This window comes from Carassius gibelio, chromosome A18, assembly GCF_023724105.1.
Source record: "Carassius gibelio isolate Cgi1373 ecotype wild population from Czech Republic chromosome A18, carGib1.2-hapl.c, whole genome shotgun sequence".
In the NCBI taxonomy this organism is placed as follows: domain Eukaryota; kingdom Metazoa; phylum Chordata; class Actinopteri; order Cypriniformes; family Cyprinidae; genus Carassius; species Carassius gibelio.
The window spans coordinates 23,908,454-23,922,469 of NC_068388.1; the positions used below are offsets into that span (position 1 = coordinate 23,908,454).

The following is a 14,016-nucleotide window of genomic DNA, read 5'->3' on the forward strand; positions in this document are numbered from 1 at the left end:
ACTGGGAGGGGCCTGTCTGTGTGATGTCACCAAAACAGGCATCTGACATGGGCTCAATTTGAGAAAGGGGTAAAAATTTTAGTAGATTTAAAAAAAAATGTGTTGTGTGTATATATATATATATATATATATATATATATATATATATATATATATATACACACACACATACACACACAAACACACACACACACACAAACACACACACACACAAACGCACACACATACACATATATACAGTATGTGTATGTGTGTAGATCTGTTTGGCCACACAAGGGGTCTGTCAGGTTTACACATCTGAACCCCATGAATAAAATGGTGTCTGACAAAACAATGACAGCTGAAGATGTCACGGTTCTGTTTAGTTTCATTATGGACTTAGTAGTGTTTTCATGGACTTGTCATTGGTTTTCTTCAGTCACATGTCTTTTTGTTCAGTTTTCCCGCCATTCTTTAGTTGTCATGGTAATTCATTTAATTTACTCAGGTGTTCATCGTTATGGCCCTTATTTGTCTTGCATTTAAGTTGCTGCTGTGTGATCTTTCATTTGTCTGTTATTGTCTGTGTAATACACAGCTGTCTCGCAGTTTGGCATTCTGTGGATTTATTTAATAAACCTTGTTTAATTTTCATCATTGTCTTCATCCTTGGAATATTCGTGACAGAAGAAAGAAAAAAAAGAGCTGAGAAAGTGTCTTGTTATGACAGGACATTATACTGCATCACTGCAGCTATTGACACAAGGGACTGCTTACTGATCGATCACATGGCAGTGCTGTAAACAATGCAGTGACCTCATTAGTGCTCTAGATGCCTTGTCTGATCTAACACGTACCGTGGTGCAAGATTATTAATTAATTCCCCCCAAAAATAACAAGCACGTAATGGTTCAAAGTTCAGAACAGAAGAAAAAGATAAGTGTATTTGCAGTGTATTTAGTGCATATATTTAGCATTTGTATTGTTTCAATGGAGATTATTATATTTTGACAGGTATCTGTAAAACATTATAATTTCAATACAAAGTATGACAGTATAATAGCATTTATAGAATAATATTTATATAATAGATCATCAAATGGACATTATTTGGCTAACATTCACTTGCTATTTTTGCAAGCCCTGGGACTACAAGTGATGGATTTTTTAAAAATAAAAATCTTTATAAAAAAAAAAGTTTATGTTTAATCAATTAATCAATCACATGTATTTAATAATAAACACTCAAGTAATACCTGAGTTGCTGAGATCTTTGTGCATCACTATCTGGGACATGTATGTGCTTCTAGCTTTAAATAAATCAATTATATACATTCTTATAGTAATAATGTAATAATATTAATATTAAACAAAAATACAATTAAATAATGTATAAACATAATTTAATATAAAACAATAATAATAATAATAATAATAATAATAATAAACATATAAATTCTGTGAGCAAGGATAAAAAAGTTGAAAGTAAAAGTAACAGGCTAGGCTAGGCTAGACTAGGCTAGCTAGTTTATGACCAGATGTTGATTTATAGTGGATAAAGTGTAGGTTTAAAGCATTAACGACTATCTACACATCACCTTTACTAATAACAAATGGATGTATATTCCACCTTTTAAACAAAATATGAATATGTTTATCCACTTCAATAATGGTACAGTATCATAGAGAATTAAATTATGGTTTATAAAGTCAATTGGTCTTTATGAATCCCTGTAAATCAGTCTGAAATAATGGTTTGCATGAGAACAGATCCTCAATCAGACTCCGTGGTGTGCTGCCCTATTTAAGAGTAAGACAGAGCTGTATATAAGGACGAGAGCAGCAGCGTCCCGAGGGAAATCAGAGGGATATAAAAGTCTTCCAGTGCAGGTGACAGAGAGAGAACAAGAGGGAGCAATCACACTGCTGCAGTCAGAACAAGTCTGTGCGGTTTCCCAAAGAGAACCTGAGCAAAGTTCACAGACAATCAGTTTCAGCTCATCAATTAGAAGGAGATACTCTGTTTTTTCCACAAGGAGCTCCAGAACAGACAATATCCATTTTCAGGTGCTCCTGTAAGTCAGCGTAAGATCAGTTTCCTGTTCCTGTCTGAACGAGCAGCACATGGAGGTGCTCTGGTTAATTCTAACAGCTCCACTTCACAAAATCAGCTGTCCATCTCTGAGGACTCTTATAAAAAGCCCACTGTCACACACCTGACACACTTCTAACCAGCTGGATGGATGTTAATCAAGGTAACTCTGCAACCCTGTGCCAAATGAGCTGGAGTCGTCAAATCAAGCCTCGAAGCACTGACAGAGTTGAAGGATGTGAGTCCTGAGGAGCGATTCAGTGCTCAGAGTGTTTACTCATGGCTCAGGAGAGTTAATGAGAGTTCTTAGTTATGGAAAACATCAACTTGGTCTCAGATGTTTTCTCTAGAATCACATAAGAGACACACAACTAGACATTCAGTATGTGACCCTGGACCACGAAACCTTCAGGTCACAGAAACCTTTACAGAACCTATCAGTCTTAAGAGTAAATTCTTAAAAAAGTGGAAATTGGGCGTCGTTGGGTTGGGAACACGGACTTGAAGGAGAACACGGACGTCACGTTAAGATTGTACGTCTCCAGTGCGAGCAGCTGCCATTTTCAAGCGAGTGAAAGACATTATGGTAAGTAAAGATTCAAAATGTAAAGTTATCGTTTATTGTTTACCTGGTTTTATGAAAGGTGGAAACAAAAGAGCTTAACGTTATATAGAAAAATACGTGGTTTTCGGCTCAGAAACAGAGGTCTTAACAGCCCCCTTTAACGTTACTAAACAGAAGAGGTACTTTTAATATAACGTCCGTGAGTGTCTTGTCAAATTTACATGAGATTTTCACAACTCATTTTAATTTGTTATCTCATATTTTGCGGTTAAACTGAATGTACGTTAGTTTCCTAATGAAATGCTCAAAGACGTGAAGCTGAAGCCAGCTGCGTGGCACGTGCCTTTATAGCTTCCTGGTCGCTACGTCACCCCGTCCGTGACACCACGCTCTTCCATTGAACTGATTGCACACGATATTCAGAGTTGTTCTTGCCAAAGGCGTTCCACAAAAGCGCTCGACGCAGCTCGAGTTCCCGATGGTTTCAATAACCATCTTTCATTAAAATCAGCTTTCATTTGATTTTAAAAGTTATATTCAACAAATGTTCAATGCTTTATTTATGAACTCTGTAGCTGTTAATGCCATACTGTACTTTTCAGCTTTTCTTCTTACATACATGTTACTTTTTGACTTTTGTCTTGTTTTTTCATAAATATTTACCTTTTGATAGTTATTATTTGTGTGTAAAAGTGATATTTAAAAGGAACAATATTTGTAGGTTTAATGCCTAGCTCAATTTGGGTTCATTTTAGCCTAGAAATGCAGTGTTCCCCACATCTTTGCACTCAATTCATGGCGGTACTCCGCGAGTTCATTTTCTGCCAGCAGGAGGCGCTAAGAGCGGGAGAGGTAGGTTTCGACGCTAATGGCTGCAAAGCGGTGCTGAGCTCGCAAACGCTGCCTTATCAAGCATTACATGCCAAATTAAATCGAACATTTTCTAAATACAGTCGGTTTCCTTCTGAAATACAGTGATATAAAACACCTTCTCTGGTTTTTGAAACCTTGGAATGTAGTCATTTTAAACCATAAAAAAACTTTATAACCCAACCGGTTGGGTTAAAATAACCCAGCGTACGCCAGTGTTGGGTTGGTCCCTTTGTGACCCAGCGCTGGGTTGCCAAAATAACCCAAACAGCGGTTTTTAGCGGCACATCACTTCACCACATAAATAATTAAGGCGATAGCTGAAAATGTTTTTAAATCTTACCATTTTGTTAGTGATTTTATAATCAATTACAGAGTACAAAACAATCTTCGCAAAATGGCAGTGTTTGTATGAAACAAGAAAGCAAGTCTACGATACCAGGATGACATAATTAAATAATTGTTCACATTATATTGTATCGCGTTTTCATATTTTATTAGCTAACCAAATGCAAAGCCTCCACCAAGATAAAACTGTTCCTAGCAAGCATATAGTGCTGACTTCAGTTACCTGGATGAGCCAGTGTTATTAGCTTTTACCGGTTATTATCGCGGGATTATTTTTCTCAGAATGTCGCAATGGACCAATCAGAATTAAGTATTCCACAGAGTCGTGTAATAATTAATATTAATACAAATTTATATTATAATGATTATTCAGTCCCACTTTATTTTAAGGTCCAGTTCTCATTATTAACTAACTATTAACTATGACTTTTGCTTCAATAAACTCCTTATTTGCTGCTTAGTAAAAAGTTAGTAAGGTCAACTACCTTACTAACTTTTACTTAGCAGCAAATTAAGTTTCAATATGGATTATGATTAAGGGATCTAAAATATGGTCATGCAGAATAAGGCATTAATTGAGACATAATTTAGAACTATTGTGAAATTTGGGGAGATGAAGGAGACTACAGTAGCTTGTTGTTCCCAGGACATTCCAATTTTAGTCCTTTTGTTCTCATTAAATGCAGCATTTAACCAGACAAGAAGTTGTGCAACAGATAATCTAGATTTATAAGAATTTTGTAAGAAACATTTGACATGAAATTGCAATTTACGACTTCTGATTGCAGATTTTAGTATTTTGGTAAATCTGAGGACGGTGTGAGACATCTCTTGTAAAAACTGAGGGGAGATGGATTTTTAATTTTCTCTTTCTCATGATAGAAATCTGTTATTTTTAGCCCATTTAATTAAACAAGAAGTTCTTCAACAGGTAATCTGGACTTGAAATAATCTTGTTTGAAATGAAATTGCAAATTTATGAGCACCTTGAAGAGATGGAATAATTGGTTGTTTCTCTCAGGATGAAAATCCATTTAATATCACTGGTGTGTAGAAGAAACTGAGAAAATATAATTTTTAATACTTAATTCTTATGGGATGAAAAGAAAGAAGCAAAACAGATTGAGCTGAAGAGTGAAAAACTGGGAAAAGCTCAGGCAGCAATGCGAGAGGAAGCATGCTGCAGGTTGCTGCTGGTTTCTCTTCAGCGCTGCACGCTGTGATTTGCTGCTAAAAATATCCACCACATGACTGAGTCGCATTCACAAACACATACACGGGACGGGAGGGGAGGAGAAAGAATAAGACAGACGCAGAGAGGGAGTTTAGGAGCACAGGTGCATAAAATAACTAAAGATGGGGAAAAAACAGAAAGGGAGTGGAACGGAAAAATATAACTGCAGTTGGTCACGTGTCGCGACATGTGACGGCCAACACAGAGAGACACAAAAAGACTTTACAAAATATCAGTTTCGGACGAACTGAAGCACAAAGCATCCCCAGTGTTAGAAACACTCAATCTGGTTTTCAAGGAGCACTGAACATATTCTTACCATGCGAGTTTGAAGCCTCTCATTGGTGCGATGCTGAAAGTGTGTTTGGTACGGCGTCAGGCGGCTGCTGTTGGAGAGGCTGCATGTTGGTGATGAGCAGCCGCTGAGGAGAGAAAGCGTCCCGCTGTGCCGTCCCATTCAGAGAGATGATGGTCTACGTACTCCCCTGAACAAACTCTAACACTAACGGGATGTCTGACCGACCAGATGGTCCCATACAATGCAACCGGACTGGTCAGATTGACCAAACACTACTGAATGTGTGTGATTGAAAGAGACTCGCACGCTGTGATGAAGATGCGGTCCGTTTATGTCTAATCTCACTAGTGTGCTCTCTCTCTCTCGCTCTCTCTGTCATCCCCCGCTGCAGTTAAAAGCTGCAGTCTCCAAGCTGAGAGCGACACTGAGCATGCTCATGGCAGGCTTTCCTCTCCCTCCCTCACTCTGCTTTTCTCAGACTGTTTGGTTAGCTGTGACTGTCCCCTCTGGTGAGGTCAGATGAGGAGGGTTTGTGTCGTTCTGGTCTCGGTGTGGGAGATTACGAGGACCTGTTGCCCTCCCGTCAGCCTCAATTAAGTCTCCATCAGTGGGTGGAGATATTAATCTGCTAATACACACAGGTTATGTTTTAAAAGCAAGCTGTAAAAAAAAAACAACAACAAATATATTGCAATTTTAACAGTAATATATTGTAAAAATACTACAGTAAAAACCTGTCAATTGTTCCATTATATGGTGAAAAGCTAAAAGATCTATTGGACATTTTATACTATTTTACAGTAAAATACTATTAAATGTATAGTTTTTGAAAGAAAAATTATCTTAAAACTTAAAGTGAAAGTTGACATTCCCAGAATTCTCAGTCTCATCTCACATTTGACGGTTTTTCACTGAATCAACTGTTTATTTTGTGTTTTTCTTATGTATTTCACACATTAAGGTTTTATGTTACATTTTATGTTGTTAATGATAGTTTCTTGCATTATTTTAGTGTCATGTTCATTATCATGATGGTGTTTTATATTTGTGTACACCATGTATCTTCTATATACAGGTGCATCTCAATAAATTAGAATGTCATGAAAAAGTTCATTTATTTCAGTAATTCAACTCAAATTGTGAAACTCGTGTATTAAATAAATTCATTGCACACAGTCTGACGTATTTTGAAATAGATGTCTTTGGCTCTTTTAATTGTGATGATTTTGTCTCACATTTAACAAAAACCCACCAATTCACTATATCAATATAGAATATAGTTATTCAGCTTATCTATTCAAAACACCTGCAAAGGTTTCCTGAGCCTTCAAAATGGACTCTCAGTTTGGTTCACTAGGCTACACAATCACGGGGAAGACTGCTGATCTGACAGTTGTCCAGAAGACAATAATTGACCCCTTCACAAGGAGAGTAAGACCCAAACATTAATTGCCAAATAAGCTGTCTGTGCACAGAGTGCTGTATCCAAGCATGTTAACAGAAAGTTGAGTGGAACGAAAAAGTGTGGAAGAACAAGATCCACAACCAACCGAGAGAATCTCAGCCTTATGAGGAATTGTCAAGCAAAATCGATTCAAAAATTTGAGTGAACTTCACAAGGAATGGACTGAGGCTGGGGTCAAGGCATCAAGAGTACCACACACACAGAGGTGTCAAGGAATTTACTGAACCACAGACAACGTCAGAGGCCTCTTAGCTGGCCTAAGGAGAAGAAGAACTGGAGTGCTGCCCAGTGGTCCAAAGTCCTTTTTCAGATAAGAGCAAGTTTTGTATTTCATTTGGTAACCAAGGTCCTAGAGTCTGGATGAAGGGTGAAGAAGCTCATAGCCCTTTTTTTGAAAACTAAAGTCAATGCACCCATTTACCAAGACATTTTGGAGCACTTGACTGGCCAGCATACTTGCTTTCACAACACGATGCAAATGCGAGTAATCTTCAGTTAAGTTACGTGATATATCCAGAAAGTGTAACTCCCACTGTGGATTTTTTTATATCTGAAGCCACGCCCACCTAGTGCAACAGTGGTGACAGCAGCGGCTGTAAACATGTTTTTTTCTTCTGTAAAGTTGGGCATTTTAACATGGGGAGTCAATGGGACTGAGTGCTTTTTGCAGCCAGCCTCAAGCGGCCAATCGATGAATTATAGTTTTAGTCACTTCCTTGTTGGCTTCACGAGAGAGAGCGGGAGGTTGCCGCTCGGTCAGAGCACATTCACTCTTTTTCTACACATAAAATATGAAAGCAAAAAGACATGATTGTGACAATATATTTTCTGTATGTTTTGTATGCAGCTCACGGTATTTTTAAAGCAATAAAGGATGTTAATGACAAATATTAGCAATAGACGTTATTAAACATACAAAGAGTGCATGTGTCTGCTTATTAATCAAATTCAACTATAGATCACAACTGGAAGGTATTACAAGCCCTCAACAAGGTTTTAAAGAGGGTAAGAAAATACATTAATAATTACATAAATTTTCAAGTGTAGCTTGATGGTAATTGTACTTCTAATTATATTTTACGATGTAGCCTATTATTGTAAGCATTATAGATTGTTTCTGGTGTAGAAGCTTGTTTATCTTAATTTAATGCTGTGTATTGAGCAGCGGATGATGTTAAATCCATTTATGAGATACATAGAGTGTATGAGGAAAAATTAGCAGAAGGCGAACAATCATTTCATGTTCGGTGTGAAAGCCCTGTTCATTGGTGATTCGCCTCACTTTTTCGCATCACGCTCAGTGTGGAAAGGCCTTAACGCTAACAAATCAAACTTCAGAAACCGTTCGTCACTGTCACATCAGAATACTCAGTTACTTTAGTAATCGTGCACATCCCTAATTACTAGCTATAAATTAATTTAAAAAAGATTTTTAAAAAATCATACATTTACTGTTACATTTCATAAACAAATGCAGTTACTATAACACATCTGGAAATTGTGGCAGAACGGAATCCGTTAGCCACTTTATTTTTTATTTTCTCTTTAACCAATCAGAAGAGGATAATCAGTGTGACAAACTATTTAAGCAGGGGAAATGTGAGCGGAAGAGGACTGGTAATGGGGAAGTGAAAGGTGTTGGTTGTTCGAGGAACGTACAGAAGTATCGTGCTTTGGTATGAGAAATTGACCTACCTGGGAGAGAAGTATGACAGAAGTTTGCAGTATCCTGGTATCCAGGTGGTATTTATCGGGGTGCGGATGACGTGATGGAGGGGATTAAAGTGAAACTGTGAGCGGCTTAGACGTTCTCTATCTCAGCTGTCAGGAGAGTTGCATTGCCTTGGATTAGTCCTCATCTTGTTTCCTGGATGGTGCTGAAAACGAAGTTCCTGTACTTACCAGAGGCCAAAACGAAGACCAGCAGCATCGGGTACAAACTTGGCGCACCCACAATACATGCACACGACCACAACACGCACACACAATTAATCGAACTTTTTCTTTGACTGTCGGAGAGTATAAAAAGAGTGTGAATTGAAAATAACCTGTGAATTCATCAGTGGATGGGTTGCTTTGACATAGACTTTCCTTTACCTCATATATTTGTGACTGTCTGAGAAAGTTCATAGAATTTGCCAGTGTTAACATCATTGCTGTCTCTGTGCAGATCCTGTTTTCCCTCTTATAAAGAGAAAATGTATATTCCTTTATAGTTTATACTGATTGTTTTTTTTTTTCTTTTTTTTTTTCTCTTGTTTTCCATGGAAGTGTGTTGTTGACAACAGTGATGTTAGGATGTTTTTTCTTTGTGTGGAATTTAATTGGGGCTGAATTCCTAAAAAAATAAATGGTTAAACGAATCTGTTGGTTTCTACAAGTTTGATTTGAGTTCTTTTTTTCAATGTCTTCATATGTAGCTGGTGGGTTGTGAGAATTTATTTAATTTTTTGCCAGGATTACATGCCTGGCTGGCGCCCGAACAAACCAAATTAAATATAAAAGTAAACATAAATGTTTATAAATGGGCAAGCAGCGCTACAAAATGCACATTTGACAGTAAAGCAATGAGCTTGATTTGCCATTTACATGTGAATTTACTTTAATTAACAACAGTAACATCTGTAAAAAAGAAAAAAAAAAGAAAATACAAATTGTATGAAGTATAACGCAAATATTCTGACGTTATCATGTTCCAGTTAGAACTTAAAAATTTTCCTTCCATATTACCTAAATGGTCATCATGGAAACCCAGATGAAACCATGCATAACTAAATGATATGGTTTCTATAAAACCACAGTATTCGTTAAGAAAGAGTAGCTTAATGCAGTTTAATAATGGTTAAATGATAAAGATAGGTTTGGGTCAAGTTGTTCAACTTATAATGTGGTGCAGGTAAAAATAAGTAGCCCTGTTTTGTTCCACTTTTGGACAGTTTTACCTTGACAGCGCAAAATCAAAAAGGTGGGCAACGTTGTAGTGGAACCAGTGCAACTATTCAGTTTAGCCCGGTGTAATTACCTTAAATTCACTCTGCTTTATCTTTCATGGGTGCAACGTACAAGAGCAAAAGCAAAAGAGATGTGTATTATAGAGTTTGATAGAGACTCACACAACAGTGCTCTGACCTATGACACACATAGCAGCTGTTCACACGGCACGTGTGCTAGAGATGTGCAAAAATACACGCTTTCAAGATTAACTAGTCGTGGGTTTGTCTGCACAGCCAGTTGACCAATTAATCTGAAGTAAACACTGAGTATATAGGCTATCATTTCCACCTGACCCTGATCAGACACATAAAAAAAGGACCCTAAATGAAGTTCCAATGACTAATGGATAGATACATCAACACATAAATAGGATACAAAAGGTGTACCCTTTAACTGCACAAACTATCCTAGCTATCACAAACAACAGGCTGAACTGGAAAAATTGTTTACAGCAGCAATCTGAAGTCTGACAGTAAGGCTCCGTTTACATATACATGGTTATGTTGAGAATCGGGGACATTTCTCTACGTTTGCACCCTTCGTTTACACGCAAACTGAGAATTTGCCTCTGAAACCGATTATTTCTAAATACTCTGGCCAGAGTGGAGATTTTGAAAATCTTTGTTTACACATTTGTATGTAAACTGAGACAAACGGGTGTTTGGCAGCCAACATTACAGTATTTGGGATTCTTATTGGCTTACGTGGGCTTGAGCTTCTACAGCTTTGGCATGCTCTTGACGGCATATATACACGGATACGTATAAATGAACACTTTTCATGTGTTTGACGTGTGCACAATGTTATTTTTGAAACCGGAGAGGTTGAAATGTCTGTTAATGAAAATAGCCACCCACGTGTAAACGTAGCCTAAATGTCTCGGTATTTATCATGGAAGAGAGTGACTGTGTTACAAAACCGTTGCTCTAATGGCTGCAGCGGAGGTCCAATACAGAGAGTGCATTTAGAGACTTCATCTCTGTTTTGTTGCAAATGTTTTTTTGAAGGCTTTAACACACTGAAACATGGACTTGTTTATGGTGCATTATGGCATAGAACGTAAATCACAAATTATGAATATAATGTTAATATAAATTTGAACAATAACTAACTTAATCTCATTGGGAGTTAAGACGTCTCAAAAAATGTCTTTGTATCTGAGCTTGATGTTTGTGTTCATTACACAGTTTTCAGTTTGAGCTTAACACATACTGCACAAGTCTCACTGCTTCCTGGAAAATGCCCACAGTTCTTGCACAAAACCCACATGCACCCATGAACACATTCACACACTAATAAATAGACCTATAATGGCATCACATAGACACCAACAGTATCACAAGCCATCTGTCAAACCAAAAAGGAGAATTCTGGGAAACTGGTGGGCTCTGAGGAGAAACATGGCATGGTGGCATACTCAAATGGTTATTGACATGAATGAGCTTTTAGTTAGGGAACTGAGGCCTCAAATAGAAAACAGATAAAGTGGTACAAATAAATAACAATATTTATAATAACAGTAAAACACACAAAGTATATATTAAATTAAATTAAATTAAATTTATGCATTTAGCAGACGCTTTTATCCAAAGCGATTTACAGTGCATTCAGGCTATCAATTTTTACATATCATGTGTTCCTGGGGAATCAAACCCCCAACCCTGCGCTTGATTACGCAGTGCTCTACCAATTGAGCTACAGGATACACATATATATATATTAGGTAGGGCTGGTAATTTAACGCATTGATTAGATTAATTATTGAGAAAAATAATGCATTTAATGCACTTGCCCCGCCCCAGATGTATGTGGATCACCTGCCATTTTATACAGTAGATTGATGAGTAATATAAGGCAGACCAACTACTTACTGCGTGATGGAGCCTAGAGAATGTCCCTAAAATTCAAGATATGGGGCAAAATGCATTTTTGCAAAATGCAATTGAAATTTTCTCTCTCATTTACATCACAGAGTTAAGAAATATCACACGAGTTGTAAGCTAAGTGCAATATAACATGAGTGCAAATGTGATATTCATCTTATACGACAGTTCATTAAGAAGCTTATTAAGACACAGTGTTGTTTGTTTTGCTCGATTTTGCCAACCAAAATATAAAAGACAAATCAAAACCCGAGCAACCCACAGAGGCATTCAATTTCTTAATCAACGTTTTGAACAAATTTGTTGAACCATTTGATGCATTGAACCATTGGCCATAGTCACGTTGGGTTTGAAGTTGCGCTGCACAGACTGCACAGACTGATCGGTGTTTGACATTTCTCTCTCCCCCCGGCAAAGCCGAGCTCTACCCACCTGCATGGGTTCGTGATCGTCGATGGGACCGACCATGTTCTCTCGACTCGAGCAGCCCCTTTCCGGAGAGAGGGGACGGCGTGTTTGACTTACTTGTCTACCCAGGCAGTTAATCCTAGCATCTACCCGAAGGGCCAGGTCAATTAGGCCATTGAGCGTTGGGGGCAGCTCGAGGAGGTAGATCTCCTTCTGAACATGGTTGGCCAGTCCATGCGGGGAAGCGAGCCGAAGATAAGTTGTGTTGCTTTGATGGTGGTTGCGAAGAGTGGACTGGGTTCCGGGGAAGACACGGACATCCAACGCAGAAACACACAAGAAAGCAAGGCATGGGTCACAAACAGGAAACAGCGCTCTCACGAACACAAGACCCTAGACAAGCCATTATATAGGGATGAGTAATGAGTCACAGCTGTTGCTGATGACAATTAACATAGACGTGTTGACACATAACACACAGACTAAACCCACAAAGTGCAAAACCCAGAGATCTGCAGGTCATGTGACAAGAACCAACTCAATCAGCTTCATTCGGGGGGAAATACCCTGTGGTTTTTGAAGAATGGAATGCACCCAAACACTGAAGCGTTTTTTTTTTTTTTACTTTTCTTCGTAAATAAATGTTGTACCAGAGTTACAACCAGGGGTTTTTCGGTGGTGGAAATCCATTTCTGAAATGTCCATGTTGTAACGGAGATCACAGCTGATGGTTGCTTATCAACGACAGATGCCTCAGAAGCACATCTGCCCGAGTGCTTTGGAAAGAAGGAGAAAGCAGCGCTTAGTGTGTTCCACGCGTTTTAAGATGCGACAAGTGAATGGCCCCTTACTTCACTCCTAAAAAGAATCAGCCATTTGAACAAATCAAACGAATTAATAAATTACTCGATGACTTAATCAAGGCATTTACCACCAGTAAGTTTTAGTTTATTATTTAGAGTATCATTTCATTAAAGAAATAATTTCATAATTTCATAGTAATAATGAACAAATTAAGAAAATAAATTATTAAAGTTATAGTTCACCCAACCAAAAATGACAATTCTGTCATCATTTACTCACATGGTCCAAAAGATTATATGTAATTTTATCGAAAAAAATATTTCTTGCTGAACCTACTTTTTGTAATCTCTGTTTGATGCTTTGCACAACAATGAATTTAAATAATATTTTCAGAGTAATTTCTCCAAATTTGATGTGCGATTAATTCGATTAATTAATCACCACATCATGCAATTAATTAGAATAAAAACTGTAATCGCTTACCAGCCCTACTATATATATATATATATAGAGAGAGAGAGAGAGAGAGAGAGAGAGAGAGAGGGGTGGAGGGATGAGCGGCGGCACTAGGGGTAGGTAATGTCAGTCCTGGAGTGCCAAAGTCCTGCAGAGTTAAGCTCCAACCCTGAAAAAAAGCCTCACTTGTCTGTAGCCTTAGTACTCTTGAAGACTGATTACCTTGTTCAGGTGTGTTTGATTAGGGTTAGAGCTAAACTCTGCAGGACAACGTCACTCTAGGACCGACGTTGCCTATCCCTGCTCTATAAGCATCATCGCTGAGTTTCATTGTGCATTCATTTCTAGAACTGCAGATTTGCTATCTGTACATCAAACACAGTGTCTACAAGAAAGAAAGAAAAAAAACCTGAACTTGTGTTTTTGAACAAAGATTCCCTACAAACTGTTTCATACAAAACGTTTCTTACTGCATCCCTGAGTGAATCGGTGGTTTTGAAAGAATCGATTGAATAAATGACAACAACAAACTTATTAATACAGTGGTAATACACCTACTGATAATTTTATAATTTGGCTATACGTTGTGGCTTAATGGTTAGAGAGTCGAACCCCATATT

General features: G+C 37.8%; 1 protein-coding gene across 9 annotated transcripts in view; it reads right to left on the minus strand.

Moving 5' to 3' along the window:
• Positions 1 to 14,016, minus strand: part of LOC127934528 (protein Aster-B) — a 125,611-nt gene that overhangs the window by 37,574 nt on the left and 74,021 nt on the right. Inside the window, exon 1 of one of the 9 annotated variants that reach the window (XM_052531977.1) lies at positions 5,408 to 6,059. The exons of the other annotated variants lie outside the window; for them this stretch is intronic. Coding sequence (XP_052387937.1) covers positions 5,408 to 5,430 — 23 coding nt within the window. The 5' untranslated portion in view covers positions 5,431 to 6,059. Of the gene's footprint in view, positions 1 to 5,407; positions 6,060 to 14,016 lie in introns of those variants that run through there. 9 annotated transcript variants of the gene reach the window in all.